Source organism: Papaver somniferum, chromosome 11 (assembly GCF_003573695.1).
Source record: "Papaver somniferum cultivar HN1 chromosome 11, ASM357369v1, whole genome shotgun sequence".
Classification (NCBI taxonomy): Eukaryota; Viridiplantae; Streptophyta; class Magnoliopsida; order Ranunculales; family Papaveraceae; genus Papaver; species Papaver somniferum.
Window position 1 is genome coordinate 14,594,431 of NC_039368.1, and position 14,429 is coordinate 14,608,859.

The following is a 14,429-nucleotide window of genomic DNA, read 5'->3' on the forward strand; positions in this document are numbered from 1 at the left end:
CGAGTGATACGAGTAGATGAGAAGCCCCGGATAGAGGACAAAGATACAACTCTCGAATTCCTGGTGCGTATTATTTCTCAATTACGGTTTTTTTTAATTGTTTTAGCATTATTTGTTTAATGTTTGTTGTTTAAAATGGAAACAGAGAAGACGAGTCGGGCACTAGATAACCCAAGCACAACTAGATATCAGGGGAGGGAAAAATGTTAAGGCCAATGAAAAGATGATTGATGAATTGAACAGTCTCGAAGATGTAGAAGCGTGTGAAAATTTTGGGGAATCGGTGGAGGAGGAGGAGCCAAAGAAAAAGAGGAAGAGAGTTTCCTCAAAAAAGTATTTTGAAGGTGCATCGAGCAGCGCCCCAACTGCTAAACGAGGACGAGGTGTTCGTGGTCGTGGAAGTGGTCGTGGTGGGGATGTTGTTGAATGAATGGTTTCAAACTTATGTCTTTAACTATCGATAATTATGGTGTCAAAACATATGTCTTAAACTTATTGTCGAATTATGTTTGGTTATATTCCTATTTTATGAATGACTGAAATCTGGTTTCTTTTGAAAATTGTTTGTTTGTCTAAGACGCGAAAAAAGAACCAATTACAATGTGTGTGCAAAAAATGCATGATTCTGGAAGTCTTTTCTGCCACAATCGGTTACATTTACATGTATAAAATCCGATTCTGACAATTCTCCAGGAGTACAATTTCAGAATCGGGTTTTGAAGTTGCACCACATAGACCGATTCTGAAAATTTTGTTCACCTGGTTTTTAAGTTTTCAGAATCGGTTTATAAGGATACTTTTAAAGTCCGATTCTGAAAAAACAAAAAATCCCAGAGTTTGAGAATCGGTTTATGTGGGCATCCCATGTTATCCGATTCTAGTGAGAAAAAGTGACAATGTTCCCATATCTTTTTTTGCCAAGAATCATATTACAAGTGACATATTAAAAACTGATTATTGAGAGGAAGATTTTGACAACCTTTATAATCGGTCTATGTTTGCATCACGTGTAATCCGATTCTTGCAAGGAAAAGTGGCAATTCTTCTGTAACTTTTTTTTGCCAAGAATCAGATCACATGTGCAATATTAAAATCCGAGTATTGAGAGGCACATTTTTTATGATTTTTCAAGGACACAATCGGACAATGTGGACATACCTAAAATCCGATTGTTTGAATTGAATTTGAAAAAAATATCCGTTGAGTGTTTATCTATATAAAGACAACCTCTTTGAGCCACTCCCACATCACACACGTAGCCTAGAAAATGGAGTGGGATCCGGAAGTAGACGTGAAATGGGAACCGTATGAATATTTGTGTCTCATTAAATCGTTTGCTAATACGTTTCGTGAATGTCCGAATGAAATCTATTCAATGTTTTGGAAGAGAGTTAAAGAGTTCTTTTACGGGCGTACCGGGAATCCCAATAAACGCAAATGGAGAGACTTTGCATTTCGATTCAACTACATAAAAAGTGCAATGCGAGAGTATGTTAAAGTTAGAAATATGGTGTACCAACATCATCCACAAGCTTCTCTTAGAGAAAAGTGAGTAATCCGATAATATTTATACTTATGTCATCGTTAAAAGTTCGCATACTAACATTTAAGAATTCACTGAATTTCAGCTGGAACGTTTCAATATGATATGGAAAATTTGTAATGGGGAAACTAAGTTCATTCACCACAAAGAATATACGATGTTGTACCGACGTGCTCGGAGGTTCATTGACGAACATTTGATATGTCAAATTCTAGAGTACCCATACTGAATCCTACATATGTAATGCGCTAATTTCCTAAACCATGTAATGAATATTTTGTTTCTGAAAGTAAGGTATAATCGGATTATGTGGGCATATATAAACACCGATTCCAACAATCGATTTATTTGGGTATTGAAAAAACTCGATTCTGGGTTTACTTCATCCTTTGAAAAAATTCAACCCAGAATCGGTTTACAACTGCACTAACATCAACCGATTCTGGATCGAGTTTTGATTTTTTAAAATTTTTTTTTTCATGTTTTGATGATGAATCAATGGTAGTTGATTTCAGGGTTAACTTGATTAAACATCATTTAAACTCCCAAATTAGCACTAACCAATCAGGGTAGTTTTGCCATTAGTAAAATAATTGGATAAGGGGTTATCCATTTTACTTCAATTTTTTTTTTCTTGTAGTTGTAGGCCCATATTAATCACAGTAGGCCCCAATTTAGCTAGGTTTTGTTTTTTCCCTTATAACTTTTATATCCAGTTTTTCCCATGTAACTTTTTCCCTTGTAACTAGGGCTGCACATACTCCGGTACGGCCCGGTTCTCTTATGGAACCGATCCCTGTACCTGGTGTTGGCCGGTACCTCATTTGGAGGACCGGTACCTGTACCTGGATTTGTACCTGTACCTCCGGTACCGGTCCGGTACAACACCGGTACCGGGTTTTTACCTATTCCAGTTACAATTACGTAATTAAACTTGCAGATAACCAAAAAAAGAAGAAGATAATTTCATAGTTATGTATCAGTTAACAAACATTCATTCAATTATACAAATCAATGGAAAAAAGATCAATCTTCTCCATGGTTTTTCTCGCCAAAACTAAGTCAAAATCAAAGCAAACTGTAATAACCATTCACTGCTTCATGGTTTTTCTAGCACCATACCACCACCGGTCACCTGTATCAACAACTAACAATATAAAAAACCCCAAAAAGTTAGATAAACACAAAACAAAGATCAAACAATTCCAACCCATTTCACAATTACCTGTTATTTTTTAATTTCAACAAAATCAATTGATTCAATCCATGATATTCCAAATTGATCCCAAACAAAACCTTAAATCAAACATGCAATTAAGAACCATATGTTCAGTCGTATAGATCAATCAGATAAATCAATTACCACTGCTAATTCAAAATCTAACTGAAACCCAATGTTTTCAATTTCAAACCCTAACTTCAACTCCTTCGTCTCAATCATCCATCAAAACTCAAAACCACCCATATTTATGCTCTTCTCGACCTAATTGAACACCACCAGCAGAAACCTAGGATAGATTTCCTTCCCAATTTATCAAATCTCATCGATCGAGAACAACAGATCCAATCTACTTCTCGTTTTTGCGTTTCTTCTCCACTGAAATCTCAATCAATTCCTTCTTCGATTCAAAATAGAGGGTATCTGGTGGTGGTGGCAGAGAAGAAGGTGGTGGTGATGGTGAATCTGACAGAGACTCACTGTCTGGGACTCAGGGATGGTGAAGAAGAAGTGAACTGGTTTTCAGTTCTGAGAAAATAAGAAGAAGACTAGTGTTTACTCGATAGATAAGATGAGTATATAACTAGGATCTATGGCCAAGATTACTTCTAACTAAAATATCTAACGTCTATTATTCACCGGGACTTTCAAGCCGGTACATATCGGTACTTCCTCCAGAACCGGTCCCTGTACCTGGTGTTGACCGGGACTGAAAGTTGAGAACCGGTCCCTTTTTCGGCTACACCGATTCCGGTACGATACCGGTCCGGTTCTTTCGATTCCAGGCCGGTACATGGACTCTAGACCGGTTCTTGTGCAGCCCTACTTTTAACTTTTATCCACTTTTGTTCCATTTTGATTCGGTGACTCAACATGACGCTCTCTCTCTCCAGAAATTGAGATCACCCCTAAATGGTACCCGTATCATCGAGGGTTAAAAGCCCACTAGGGCCACTACTTTTTATGTTTGGCGTTCCTACTACTTCACTTCGAATGAGGTGCAGCGTTTTCACTTCTAATAAACCAAGTGCTAGCTCAAGCCTCAAATTTGTAAACCAGTCCCTTCATCTCATTGTTGTCCCGGACACGATTTACGATCATCTCGTTTGGTGGTAGAAAGGTGTCATTTTAAATTCATACTAGATAAAATAGTGTAGCCAGAAATTCATTTAAATGGTGTAGGCTGTATATAAGGACGAGTTCATCATCCATTTTTTTTATTTTTCGTATTTTTAAATCAGCGTTGGGCGGCTACAAGCCTAAAAATGTTTTAGGCGAGCTCAGGACAATATGTTCGCATAGGAAATGAATATGATGGATGATGGAAGACTACACTCTAGAGTGGCATAGATGTCAACATTCAAGGAATGTCCTACAATATCTACTCTTGTAGTATTAGGAGCGGGTTATATTTAATGAATAATGTACATCAATCATGTTGGATAAATATAAATTGGTAGTAACCTCATAATAAATTAAATTAATCCAGTTCGTTAATTGGCTTGCTTATTCGTTCCTTCTGGATTCGCGAAGAAGTTGTTCGTATACATGAGCATTAGCCTACCCAATAAGAAAAAGGTTGGTAAAAAGCATCTTTAAGGTATGCATTTGACATACAGCCTTTTCTGCTTTTGGTAACAATAAACCAGCGGTGCCTTGAATTGCCATTAGAGTTCTTGTTGAAAAGGATTGAAATCCAAAAGTCAGTGAAGAATGTAAGATCATCGCATTTTTGAATTCCTTTCATTAATCATTAATATGCTGATCGAGAAGGTAAAAACAAAACAATTACGAAACAAGACGAGACAACAAAACAAGAAGATAAACCTCTGGAAAATATAAAATAAAGGGGAGACATGCAAGATGATACCGTTTTTATTGACTATTGTTGAACCATCAACCATGCAATGCATCATCTGTAAATAGTTCTACGCTTACTCGATCACCCGAGAAGGCGTATTTAGGTTTCCTAACCGGCCCACTGATGAAAGATTTTTACTAATCAAACAAAAATTTATACTTGACTAGTCTGATTACCTATCAAAAACAAAAAAAATTCTACGTATAATTTTCATTAAATAATTATCCATTTGGTAAACATTGCTTGGCTGGCCAAGTGCTATAAATAGGAGCCAATTAGAGATAAGCTAAAACAAGAACTAAAACCAAAAAGATTCACTAGCTAGTTCATCATCAGCTTTAAGATTTTCTATTCATGTCTTACTTTTCTTCTTCTACTTTTTCTTTCGTTTCTTATGTTTTAGTGCTGTGTATGTTGCTTGGGATGCAGATTAACACAACGTCTGCTCAGCTGAATACCAACTTTTATGGAACTAGTTGCCCCAATGCTCTCTCTACCATCCGAACTGCAGTGCGTTCTATAGTTCTAAACGACCGGAGAATGGGAGCTTCAATACTACGTCTTCATTTTCATGACTGTTTTGTTAATGCAAGTAACTAAACTATATCATTGGTTAATTAATTTTCCTAATATGTAGATAGAAAGTTTACCAACTCATATCTATCTATATATATATATATACACGTCTGTATAGAAAGTTTACGAACTCATCACTGATTATTCAAGGCCGTTGCTGAACTAGGTAAACTGGATGACAGCCTAAGGCCCTTACTATTTGCAAAACGTCAATTTTTCAATATAGACTTTTTTAGTGGCACAATGGGCATCTTTTTTAATAAGATATTAATTAGAATCAAAGGTTCAAGTGATCATTAAATATTTTGCTGCCTACAAATGCATCTAACACGCATCAATGTTGTGCCACTATAGGGTTGTGATGCATCCGTTCTGTTAGACGACGTAACGGGCTTCACAGGAGAGAAGAATGCAGGGCCAAATGCAAATTCACTGAGAGGGTTTAATGTCATCGACACAATAAAATCTCAACTTGAGACACTCTGTCCTAGAACTGTCTCTTGTGCGGACATCCTTACCGTTGCTGCTCGGGATTCTGTCGTCGCTGTAAGCAAGATTGTTGACTTTATTCAAAAATTTACATTTCCTTTTGATTAACTAAATTCTTTTTCTTTCTTTCTTCAGTTGGGTGGTCGATCATGGAACGTACCATTAGGAAGAAGAGACTCCAGGACCGCAAGTGCGAATGCTGCAAATAACAATTTACCTGGCCCTGGTTCTTCTCTCAGTGGCTTGGTCACCAGCTTTGGTAACAAAGGTTTTACTCCTAAAGAAATGGTGATTCTCTCGGGTGAGTTTGATAACATATATATGATGAAGGTCTTAAGTCAATGTACAACTAGTTGAGACTGATTTAAATTCAAACTTAGATTTGAATCATATGTTGGACTCAAAAATGGTTTCATTTAGCTGATTCTTTCATTATCTATTGCCAGGAGCTCATACTATTGGTCTGTCTAGATGTCTACATTTCCGGAACCGAATCCACACCGAAACCAACATAGATACGGCGTTTGCCAACTCCTTGAAGGGTATTTGTCCCTTATCGGGAGGTAGCAATAACCTGGCTCCTTTCGATTCATCAACGACTGTATTTGATAACACTTATTTCAGGGATTTGACAAACCGGAGAGGACTACTTCATTCGGATCAAGTACTATTTAATGGTGGTTCGACAGATGCTCAAGTCAGAATTTACAGCAATGACAATCCTACATTCTTGGCTGATTTTGCTGTTGCCATGGTAAAGATGGGTAATCTTAGCCCTCTAACAGGAAGTAACGGCGAAATTAGAACCAATTGTAGGAGAAGAAATTAAATGTTGTTTTTCGTTCTAATAATAATGACGTTATTGTAAACAAGTAATGATGCTTTCCTAGAGGAAAAATATAGTTTCCTCCGTTTCATTGTAAAGGCGATGATCCCTATGAATAAAATTGAAGCTGTTTGTTAAGGTCACATATACTACTTGAAAACAAATCACCTAATGGCTCTCCGGAAATAAGAGTCGTTTTCAAATGTCAGGTTTGTGCTTCACAAAAAAGATCATTTCTTTGTGCTTTTTAGAAATCATTTTTAGAAAAAGATCATTCCTAACTTTATTAAGTCAATAAAAGCTACTTTCTGTGTAGGATCCAAACATTTTTGGGTGCCTATAGCGATAATGTTAGGGCGATCCATTTTTATCCTAGCGTTATTAGGGGCGATCCTGAAAAAATTAGGGGCGATTATTTTATTCCCAACCCATAGGCAAGGTTATGGGATGTCTTAATTTCCGAAAATTACCCAATTGTCCTTGAATAATCGGTAGTAAATATGGGGATATTAGCTACCGATTGTTAAAGTATACACTCGAAATGTGGTTTGTGGCCGTGAGCAATCGGTAGATATGTTAAGTTCATAAATGATTGGTGAAACTACCGATTGTTGTAGTTCCCAAATTCGAGAAAATAGAGATTTTGGCAAAAACCAAATTTGGGACAACTTCATAATCGGAAATTAGGTTAACCTACCGATTATTGTAGTTCCCAAATTCGAAAATAGAGATTTTGAAAATTTAAATTTAGGGCTACAGATAGTAAAAATAGGAAGAAAGAAGAAATGACTTAACTACCGAATGTAAAAATTGAGAAATTCCAAATTTTTAAAATTTCGAATTATTGTAATTTGAGGCTTCTGTAATATTCGGTAGATAATGAGTAGGTGACGAAACTACCGATTATTCTCTTTGACTGATAAGACCAGTGTAAACCGCTTTCCATTTTTTTCAAACTCTTCTTCTACCCTATTGCAGAGAGGAAAAAACACTTTTTTCCCTCGTTCAACCCCACTTCAATACATAGTTTTGTTAATCGTAGAATATAATCATTGTCGATTATTCTCTATAAAGATGAAAACTAAGGAACTCAGAAAAGCTAAAGAGATTGTAACTGAAAATGAGGAAGAACGCGAAGAAGATGAAGTCCATGTTATTGATGATTCTGATAGCCAAACTCTCAAGGAACTTAAAATTGCCCCGATTAGGTAAGATTTTGCTAATTTTTTTTTGATTTCCAATGCTTCAATTCGACGAATCCATGATTTTATTTTTCTGGGTTTTCAGTTATAACCCAGAATCGGTAGTTTATAATTTGTTTTATCTTCCGAATATGGCCGTGTTCTTCATTCCTCAAGAATATTTCCCATATTCAGGTGCAAAATTTATACGTTTCCTACCGATTAAAGAACCTTATTCATCACTGAACCCTAATATTAATATAATCGAAGGTTTATAGTTTTATTAACTTCCGAATATAGTAGAGGAATAGAAGTTGTAGAGACTCAGTATTTGGTAGTTATTTTGCATATTATTTTCTTCCGATTGTTTAGAGTAGGTATTCGGTAGATATGTTTTATTATTTGCTTCCGATTAGTTACAACTTAAGAAGTTTCGGAGCTAAAAAAATTTCCTTTTTTCTTCGATTATTTTTATTCGTGCGCTATTGTTGAACTTAAACTATCGATTAAGTATATTCGGTAATATGTTTTTAGGTTAACTTCCGATTTTGTATATTCGGAAATATTTGTTTAGGTTAACTTCCGATTGTATTTAACATATTCTTACGAACCTATTGTACTTTATTTTGTTGTTTAGGGATAGACGAGGTAAGAAAGCTGAAGATGCAATTGCCTCAGATAGTGCAAGGAGAGAAGGTCGTAAGAAAGTGACAGGTAGTGGAAGGAGAGAAAGGACTGCTACGGCAAATTCAAGTGCTCAAGATGGAATTTAAGAAGGTATAGAACCAAGTGCTCCACAAGTTCAAGAAGGTATTGAACCAAGTGCTCCACAAATACAAGAAGATATTCAACCAAGTGTTCAACCTGAAGCTAGAAAACAAGAAGAAGGACAACCTAGCGGTACACAAGGAGAAGGAGAAGATGGAAAGAAGCAAATCGCTAAGAAAGGAAAACACCTTGTCCCCCAACATTTGAAGGTGAAGAATATCCCTGAAGGTCAAATCCTAGGGCTACCGCTGCATGGAAGAGAGTTGTTAGTTGGATGCAAAGACTCATGGGCCAAAGAAATCTATGAAACCGAGGTAATAATCGTATCCCTTATATTAACGTATTTTTTTTTCTTCACGATGGTATTCAGGGTTATAGGTTTAGGTTAATTTTTTTTTTTTAATTTGTCGTGCGTTTAATAGTATCATTCTGATGTGGTTCATCTACTCAAACCTACCGCCGCACCAACAAAAATGCTGGATTGGCCTTTAGACGGTGAATGTGAAAGGTTCAAGACAATTATATACAGCTCGGGGTTAGCTAGTGCTTCCAAGAATTCAATGTTGGAACATGACCGGGTGGCTATATCGGCGTTTGTTGAGAGGTTGTATCCTGAGACCGACACCTTCCATATGCCTTTTGAGGAAATGACGATTACCCCAGATGATGTTGTGAAGATTCTTAGACTGGCTGACCATGGCAAAAATGTTAAGTATGAGTACACAAAGCTGTTAAGGTGGGAAAAGCTTTATGAGCTAACTAATCAGTGTTTTGGTTGGGATGTAGCGACATCAAAAGTTGAGTTCGACAGGTGCGCTTCTTATACTCCCTCCGTTCCATTTTACTTGATGTTTTAGGGGTTTTTGTGTGTTCCAAAATAGATGATAGTTTTACTATTTTTCTCATATTCTTACTGATTTACCCTTACTTTGGAATCACATAATATCATTAATTTTTATTGTAATCAGTACTCTAATTTTTAAATCTACTCTAATCTTTTATTATGTTCCTAAAAGATGGAGAATTTGGTAATATATCTCAAGTAAATTACTATGGGATTGATAATTTTCATAGAATTTGGAACCTAAAAACTAGGTCATTTAAATCTTTAAGAAGGAATTAATATGGGTAGAATTGGAAAGATTTTACTCTCTCTGATATTTCTTAATCTCCGCGAAAATCTCTACAACGTCAAGTAAATCGGAACGGAGGGAGTAGAAGTAGGCAGTTCAACATGAGTAATCTGATGGATATGTTCATGGGCACATTGAAGAAAGAAAAGGAAGGAACTTTAACTGATGACCAAGTGAACTATGCGGCCATCGCATATCTTCTATGTTTAATGAGATGTGTCATTTTCCCCAATTCCAGTGGCAACAGGGTGGACGCCAACCTTTTACAACTACTGCATCCTCTGAATAAAGTGAAAGAATACTCATGGGGCACGGCATACCATGCGTGGTTGATGGAAGAGCTAAGAAAGGCTTCGAGGCTTGACTAGGTTCGCGGACTTAAGTTACCGGGCAGAGTTTACAAACTCCAGCAGAAATTCTCGGGTATGAGAACTTCGCCGGTTCGCGTACTGAGTTCGCGGACTTAGCTTCACGCAAGTAGTTTGTCAACTCCAGCAGAAATTCTCGGGTTTGAGAACTTCGGCAGTTCGCGGACTTGGCTCACGCCATTCTTCCAGTTCTCTTGATCAACAAAGTTTGCAAACTTTGGTTCAAGGAATATGACTTATACATAAATTTGTTTCCACAACAATGCTTATGTCCACCATTGGTTATGTAATCTAAACTCTCATTTCAATCATTGAAACATTCTTAGAGGACGTTATATAGTTGTTACACCATTTCTCGTCAAAGCAATTTTCAAGATGATTAAAACATATCATGACTTTCGACACATGGTAAAGATAAACTTGGTTAAAGCGAAAAGCTTAACAACACATATTTCGAGATATAGATAGGCGAGGTATACTCGGCTCGAAATACAAAACGTGTATAATCCAAGTCTATATATATAGCATACGACTTCTTGTCTCAAAGAGTAGGAGATAGAGTAGATAGACTTTTGAGTGACAGATAAGTTCAAGTCTTCACATACCTTTTTGTCAAGAAGTTCCACCGGTTCCTTGAGTAGTTTCTCTACTTGTATGATGAATCGCCATGAAGTCCTTGAGCTCAACTACACTTTCTATCCTAATCCGAGACTTAGCTATAATAGACTAAAAATCAAGACTTATAGTTTTGATCACTAACATTGACAAACATGCTTGAGATAGCAACGCATGCGAGTTCGACCGAGCAATGCTCTAACACATGTCTATATAGATATGATACCAAGTATTAGAAAATTGATTCTTCAATTAGGGAGAGAGAAAACAAAAAACATAACTAAGTATGGATTAATAGATTAAATCAAAATACCTATCGTAGACTCACCTTCCCGACAATTTACCAGAGCAAACACGAATTTGTTATTTCCCACATGATGCCACCGATGCTGGAAGGGACACAATAAATATGTGAAGGAGCAAAAATATGCGCATCCAGGGAATCGAACCCTGGTCAGTACCGTGGGAGGGTACTATGACACCACTACACCAGATGCGCTAGATGTTGGAGAAACGGGTACTTGTTAAGACTAAAAACATTACAAACCCCTCTCCGCTGTCTCAGCTAGCACCATTTGGCATTTTCTTGAAGTTGTGCGGTAAAAAACTAGGTTACTGTTGTTATTTTGTAGTAAACAATATATATTTGACTCTGACCTGTAATGCTTTTCCAGTAAACCGTTGGAATGATATAAGCAACCTTAATTCGATATGTATGAGCGTCGTATCGATCGACTTCAATTTAACTCTCCCAAAAAGTTATATCAAACTTTACAGTACGGGTGAATAAAAGTCACTGTTATGTGTTGAAGCTTTCTGTAATTGGGTGAAAATATGATGAATTTGGTGGTTATATGATGTGGGTTTGATTGACTGTAATTCTTAATCATATTTTTAAAATGGGTTTTCATTGTGATGTTTATGATGGTAATTCTTTGATTAGATGAGTTGAATATTGATGCACTATGATTAGAATGTGTTGTGCATTTTCATTGTCTTCTAAGGAGCTCATTTCATTTGTTGATTTACTTGCGTGTTTGCTTGTCTTGGTGTTGGCATTTTTCTGGGTGATTTCGAAAATTTTGTTTTGAAAGTGATGATGTTGATTGGGTTTTTATAATCTGCCATTTTCTGGATGTGTGTGCTCAAAATGGGGCTTGTGTTTTTAAAATTTCAAATTGAGGTGTTCACTTATATTTTTGCAATGACCAGCTGAAGCTGTTTGCAGAGAAGGAAACTGGTGCCAGATTTGGGTTTGAGTGAAAACTGATAGACACGTCCTCCTTTCTTTCTACCTATACTAATTTGCTAAATTGCAGTTTGGCTTTCATTTTTATATGTCGTGGAGGACCATCCAGATTTTGTATGGGTGTTAAATTGCAATCTGCTCTGGATGCTCTTTACTTAGCTTCATATGCAGGTAATCATGACATTTCAATGACGTCTTTCTATCAATGGACATGTATAATATCTCTTGTATTTTTTCTTGCAGTTGGACAAACATTTTCACGAGTTCAATTATGGTTTCATCTTATTTATGATGAAACCAATTTCATCGTATTTATCATGAAACCAAAATTGGTTTCATTGTATTTTTGTCGATCTCGAAAAGAAGAAAACTTTCAGTTCTTGAGGCTAAAAAGGGATTTGTTCCTAACAATAATATCTTGATTGTGTAGGCACAACATGGTTGCTTAAGGTCTAGTACGTTAAGAAATTTTTGGTTAAATCGAGATGCCAAGGACGAGGATAAAAGCGATATAGCTTTTTTGGAGGTGTAGACCCAAAGCACTATAGTGAAAAGGGATACTGGCAGGTTAGTGAATGAAATCATTCTCATTTGAAGTATTCTTAAAACTGATTACACTTTTTTATTTGTCAAATGTTAAATAATAGTTTCTTGGTAGAATGGTAGTGTATGCTCCCTATTATATTATTTTTCATAATTGTTTAGGGAATTTAGAAACACTGCACCAGTTGCATTTCTGATAACTATAGGCACTAGGTAATTTTAATGGAACGTTAGAAATTATGAAACCCGATTACCAGTGCAGATGGACAGTTGCATTTGATTTCGTGAGTTGTTAAAATTAACAAGTTCGTCCATGGGATTTTTGGGTTTGCGAGACACTGATCAATAAACTTAGATTGCAGTAAAACTTGTAAATTTTGTATCATACGATTTTGTAATTCATGGGTAGCGGTATTTCAGTAGTGATATATTTTGTATCATACGTTTTATGTGTCCCTGCTTGTAGCTTTTATCATTGATTTGGTTTATTCTTCGTTAATTAAAATGATCTCATCTCAATAAAAACACTGTAACTTAACAAGTCAGAGTCTTACGTACTCGCAGTAAAATGAATTACCATTGTAGTTTTACCTTCTTTTGCCTGTATGACTTACCTTTGGGCTTTGGCTATAATGAATGAATTGAATGACCCTGTTCTGAATATTGAAACCTCTATCTGTTCATGCCTTACAATATTTATGCGAGTTTCAAGTTATTCTTTTTATAAGACAACATAGGTTATTGCTATTGGTGTGGTCAAACAAAATGAATCATGGTTTATAATTTTTCTTGCAGTTGAATTCTGACTTAAGAAATTATTGTTTCATCTAGTCTTATCCTTACTTAAATCGAATTTTGTTTATGAGTTTAAATTGTTGTCGTGTTTGATATATGTGGATTAGGATTTACAATGCTAGCTGTGATGGAGATTATGTGCTTTGAATCAAAGAAGTGGTATTTGTGTTTAGGTTAAGTCTGAAACAGAAAAAATTGAGTTACAAATTGTGGTTTGTGGGTGCTTTACATAATGTTATGAAACTGAATTACCTGTGATAATGTTTAGGTAGTTGTGTGGTTTGAATTCTAGTTGTAATTAATGATGTTGCTGAGGTTTGAATGAAGTTTTTGTTTCATCTAATATGTGATTTTTTTCTTCTAGATTTTCTGTCGACGAAACCAATCTTTTTGGTGTTTCATATAAATGGGTCGTGGAATCAGTTACGAAGGAGGTCAAAGTTCTTTAGGATATCTCTTTGCCGGTCCTGAGAAATCAAAACCATTTTGCACCTGTTGCACTTGCTGCTGCTTCAACTGCAACTGCTGCTGCTCAGGCCCCCCAGTTCAGGTGGAACAAAATGTACCTGTGGTGCAAAAAGATAAGCTGGGTCCATCAGGAGTGGTGCAAGGTTTTCTAGCCAATAACTATTATCGCGCTAATGGCCAAAACGCTGACAAATTCATCCGTTAGTGTTTTCGAATCTTTGTGAAATAGCATTTTAGGCATTCCATGTCAATCATGACATTCCAATGATGTCTTTTCTATCAATGGACATGTATAATACCTCTTATAATATTTTTCTTGCAGTTAAATTCTCACGAAACCAATTATGGTTTCATCGTATTTATGATGAAACCAAAATTGGTTCCATCTATCAATGAACATGTATAATACCTCTTATAATTTTTCTTACAGTTGAATTCTCACGAAAACAATTATGATTTCATCTTATTTATGATGAAACCAAAATCGGTTTCATCGTATTTATGATGAAACCAAAATCGGTTTCATCGTATTTTTGGGAGGTGGTGGTGGTGGGCGGTCGGGGTGCTGGTTTTGGTCGGCGGTGGTCGACAGTGGTGGTGCTGGATGGTAGGGTGGCTGGTATTGGTGGTGCAATTACGTAGTATCGGTGGTGGTGGTGGTGGTCGGAGGTGGTGGCGGTGGTGGTTGACAATGGTGGTGCTGGATGGTAGGGTGGCTGGCAGTGGTGGTGCAATTGTGCAGTATCGGTGGTGGCGGCGGGCGGCGGTGGCGGAGCGGTGGTGGTCGTCGGCGGT

General features: G+C 36.6%; 1 protein-coding gene and 1 non-coding gene across 2 annotated transcripts; one reads left to right on the forward strand and one right to left on the reverse strand.

Moving 5' to 3' along the window:
• The first annotated feature begins 4,927 nt into the window (after positions 1 to 4,927).
• On the forward strand, positions 4,928 to 6,659 carry LOC113322362 (cationic peroxidase 1-like). The gene is made up of 4 exons (XM_026570436.1): positions 4,928 to 5,211; positions 5,554 to 5,745; positions 5,824 to 5,989; positions 6,135 to 6,659. Exons 1-4 carry the CDS (start codon positions 4,978 to 4,980, stop codon positions 6,515 to 6,517), a joined length of 975 nt encoding a protein of 324 aa, XP_026426221.1. The 5' UTR covers positions 4,928 to 4,977; the 3' UTR covers positions 6,518 to 6,659.
• Positions 6,660 to 11,007: 4,348 nt separating this feature from the next.
• Positions 11,008 to 11,078, reverse strand: TRNAG-CCC. Its single transcript has one exon. It is a non-coding gene; the product is annotated as a tRNA-Gly (tRNA).
• Positions 11,079 to 14,429: the final 3,351 nt, after the last annotated feature.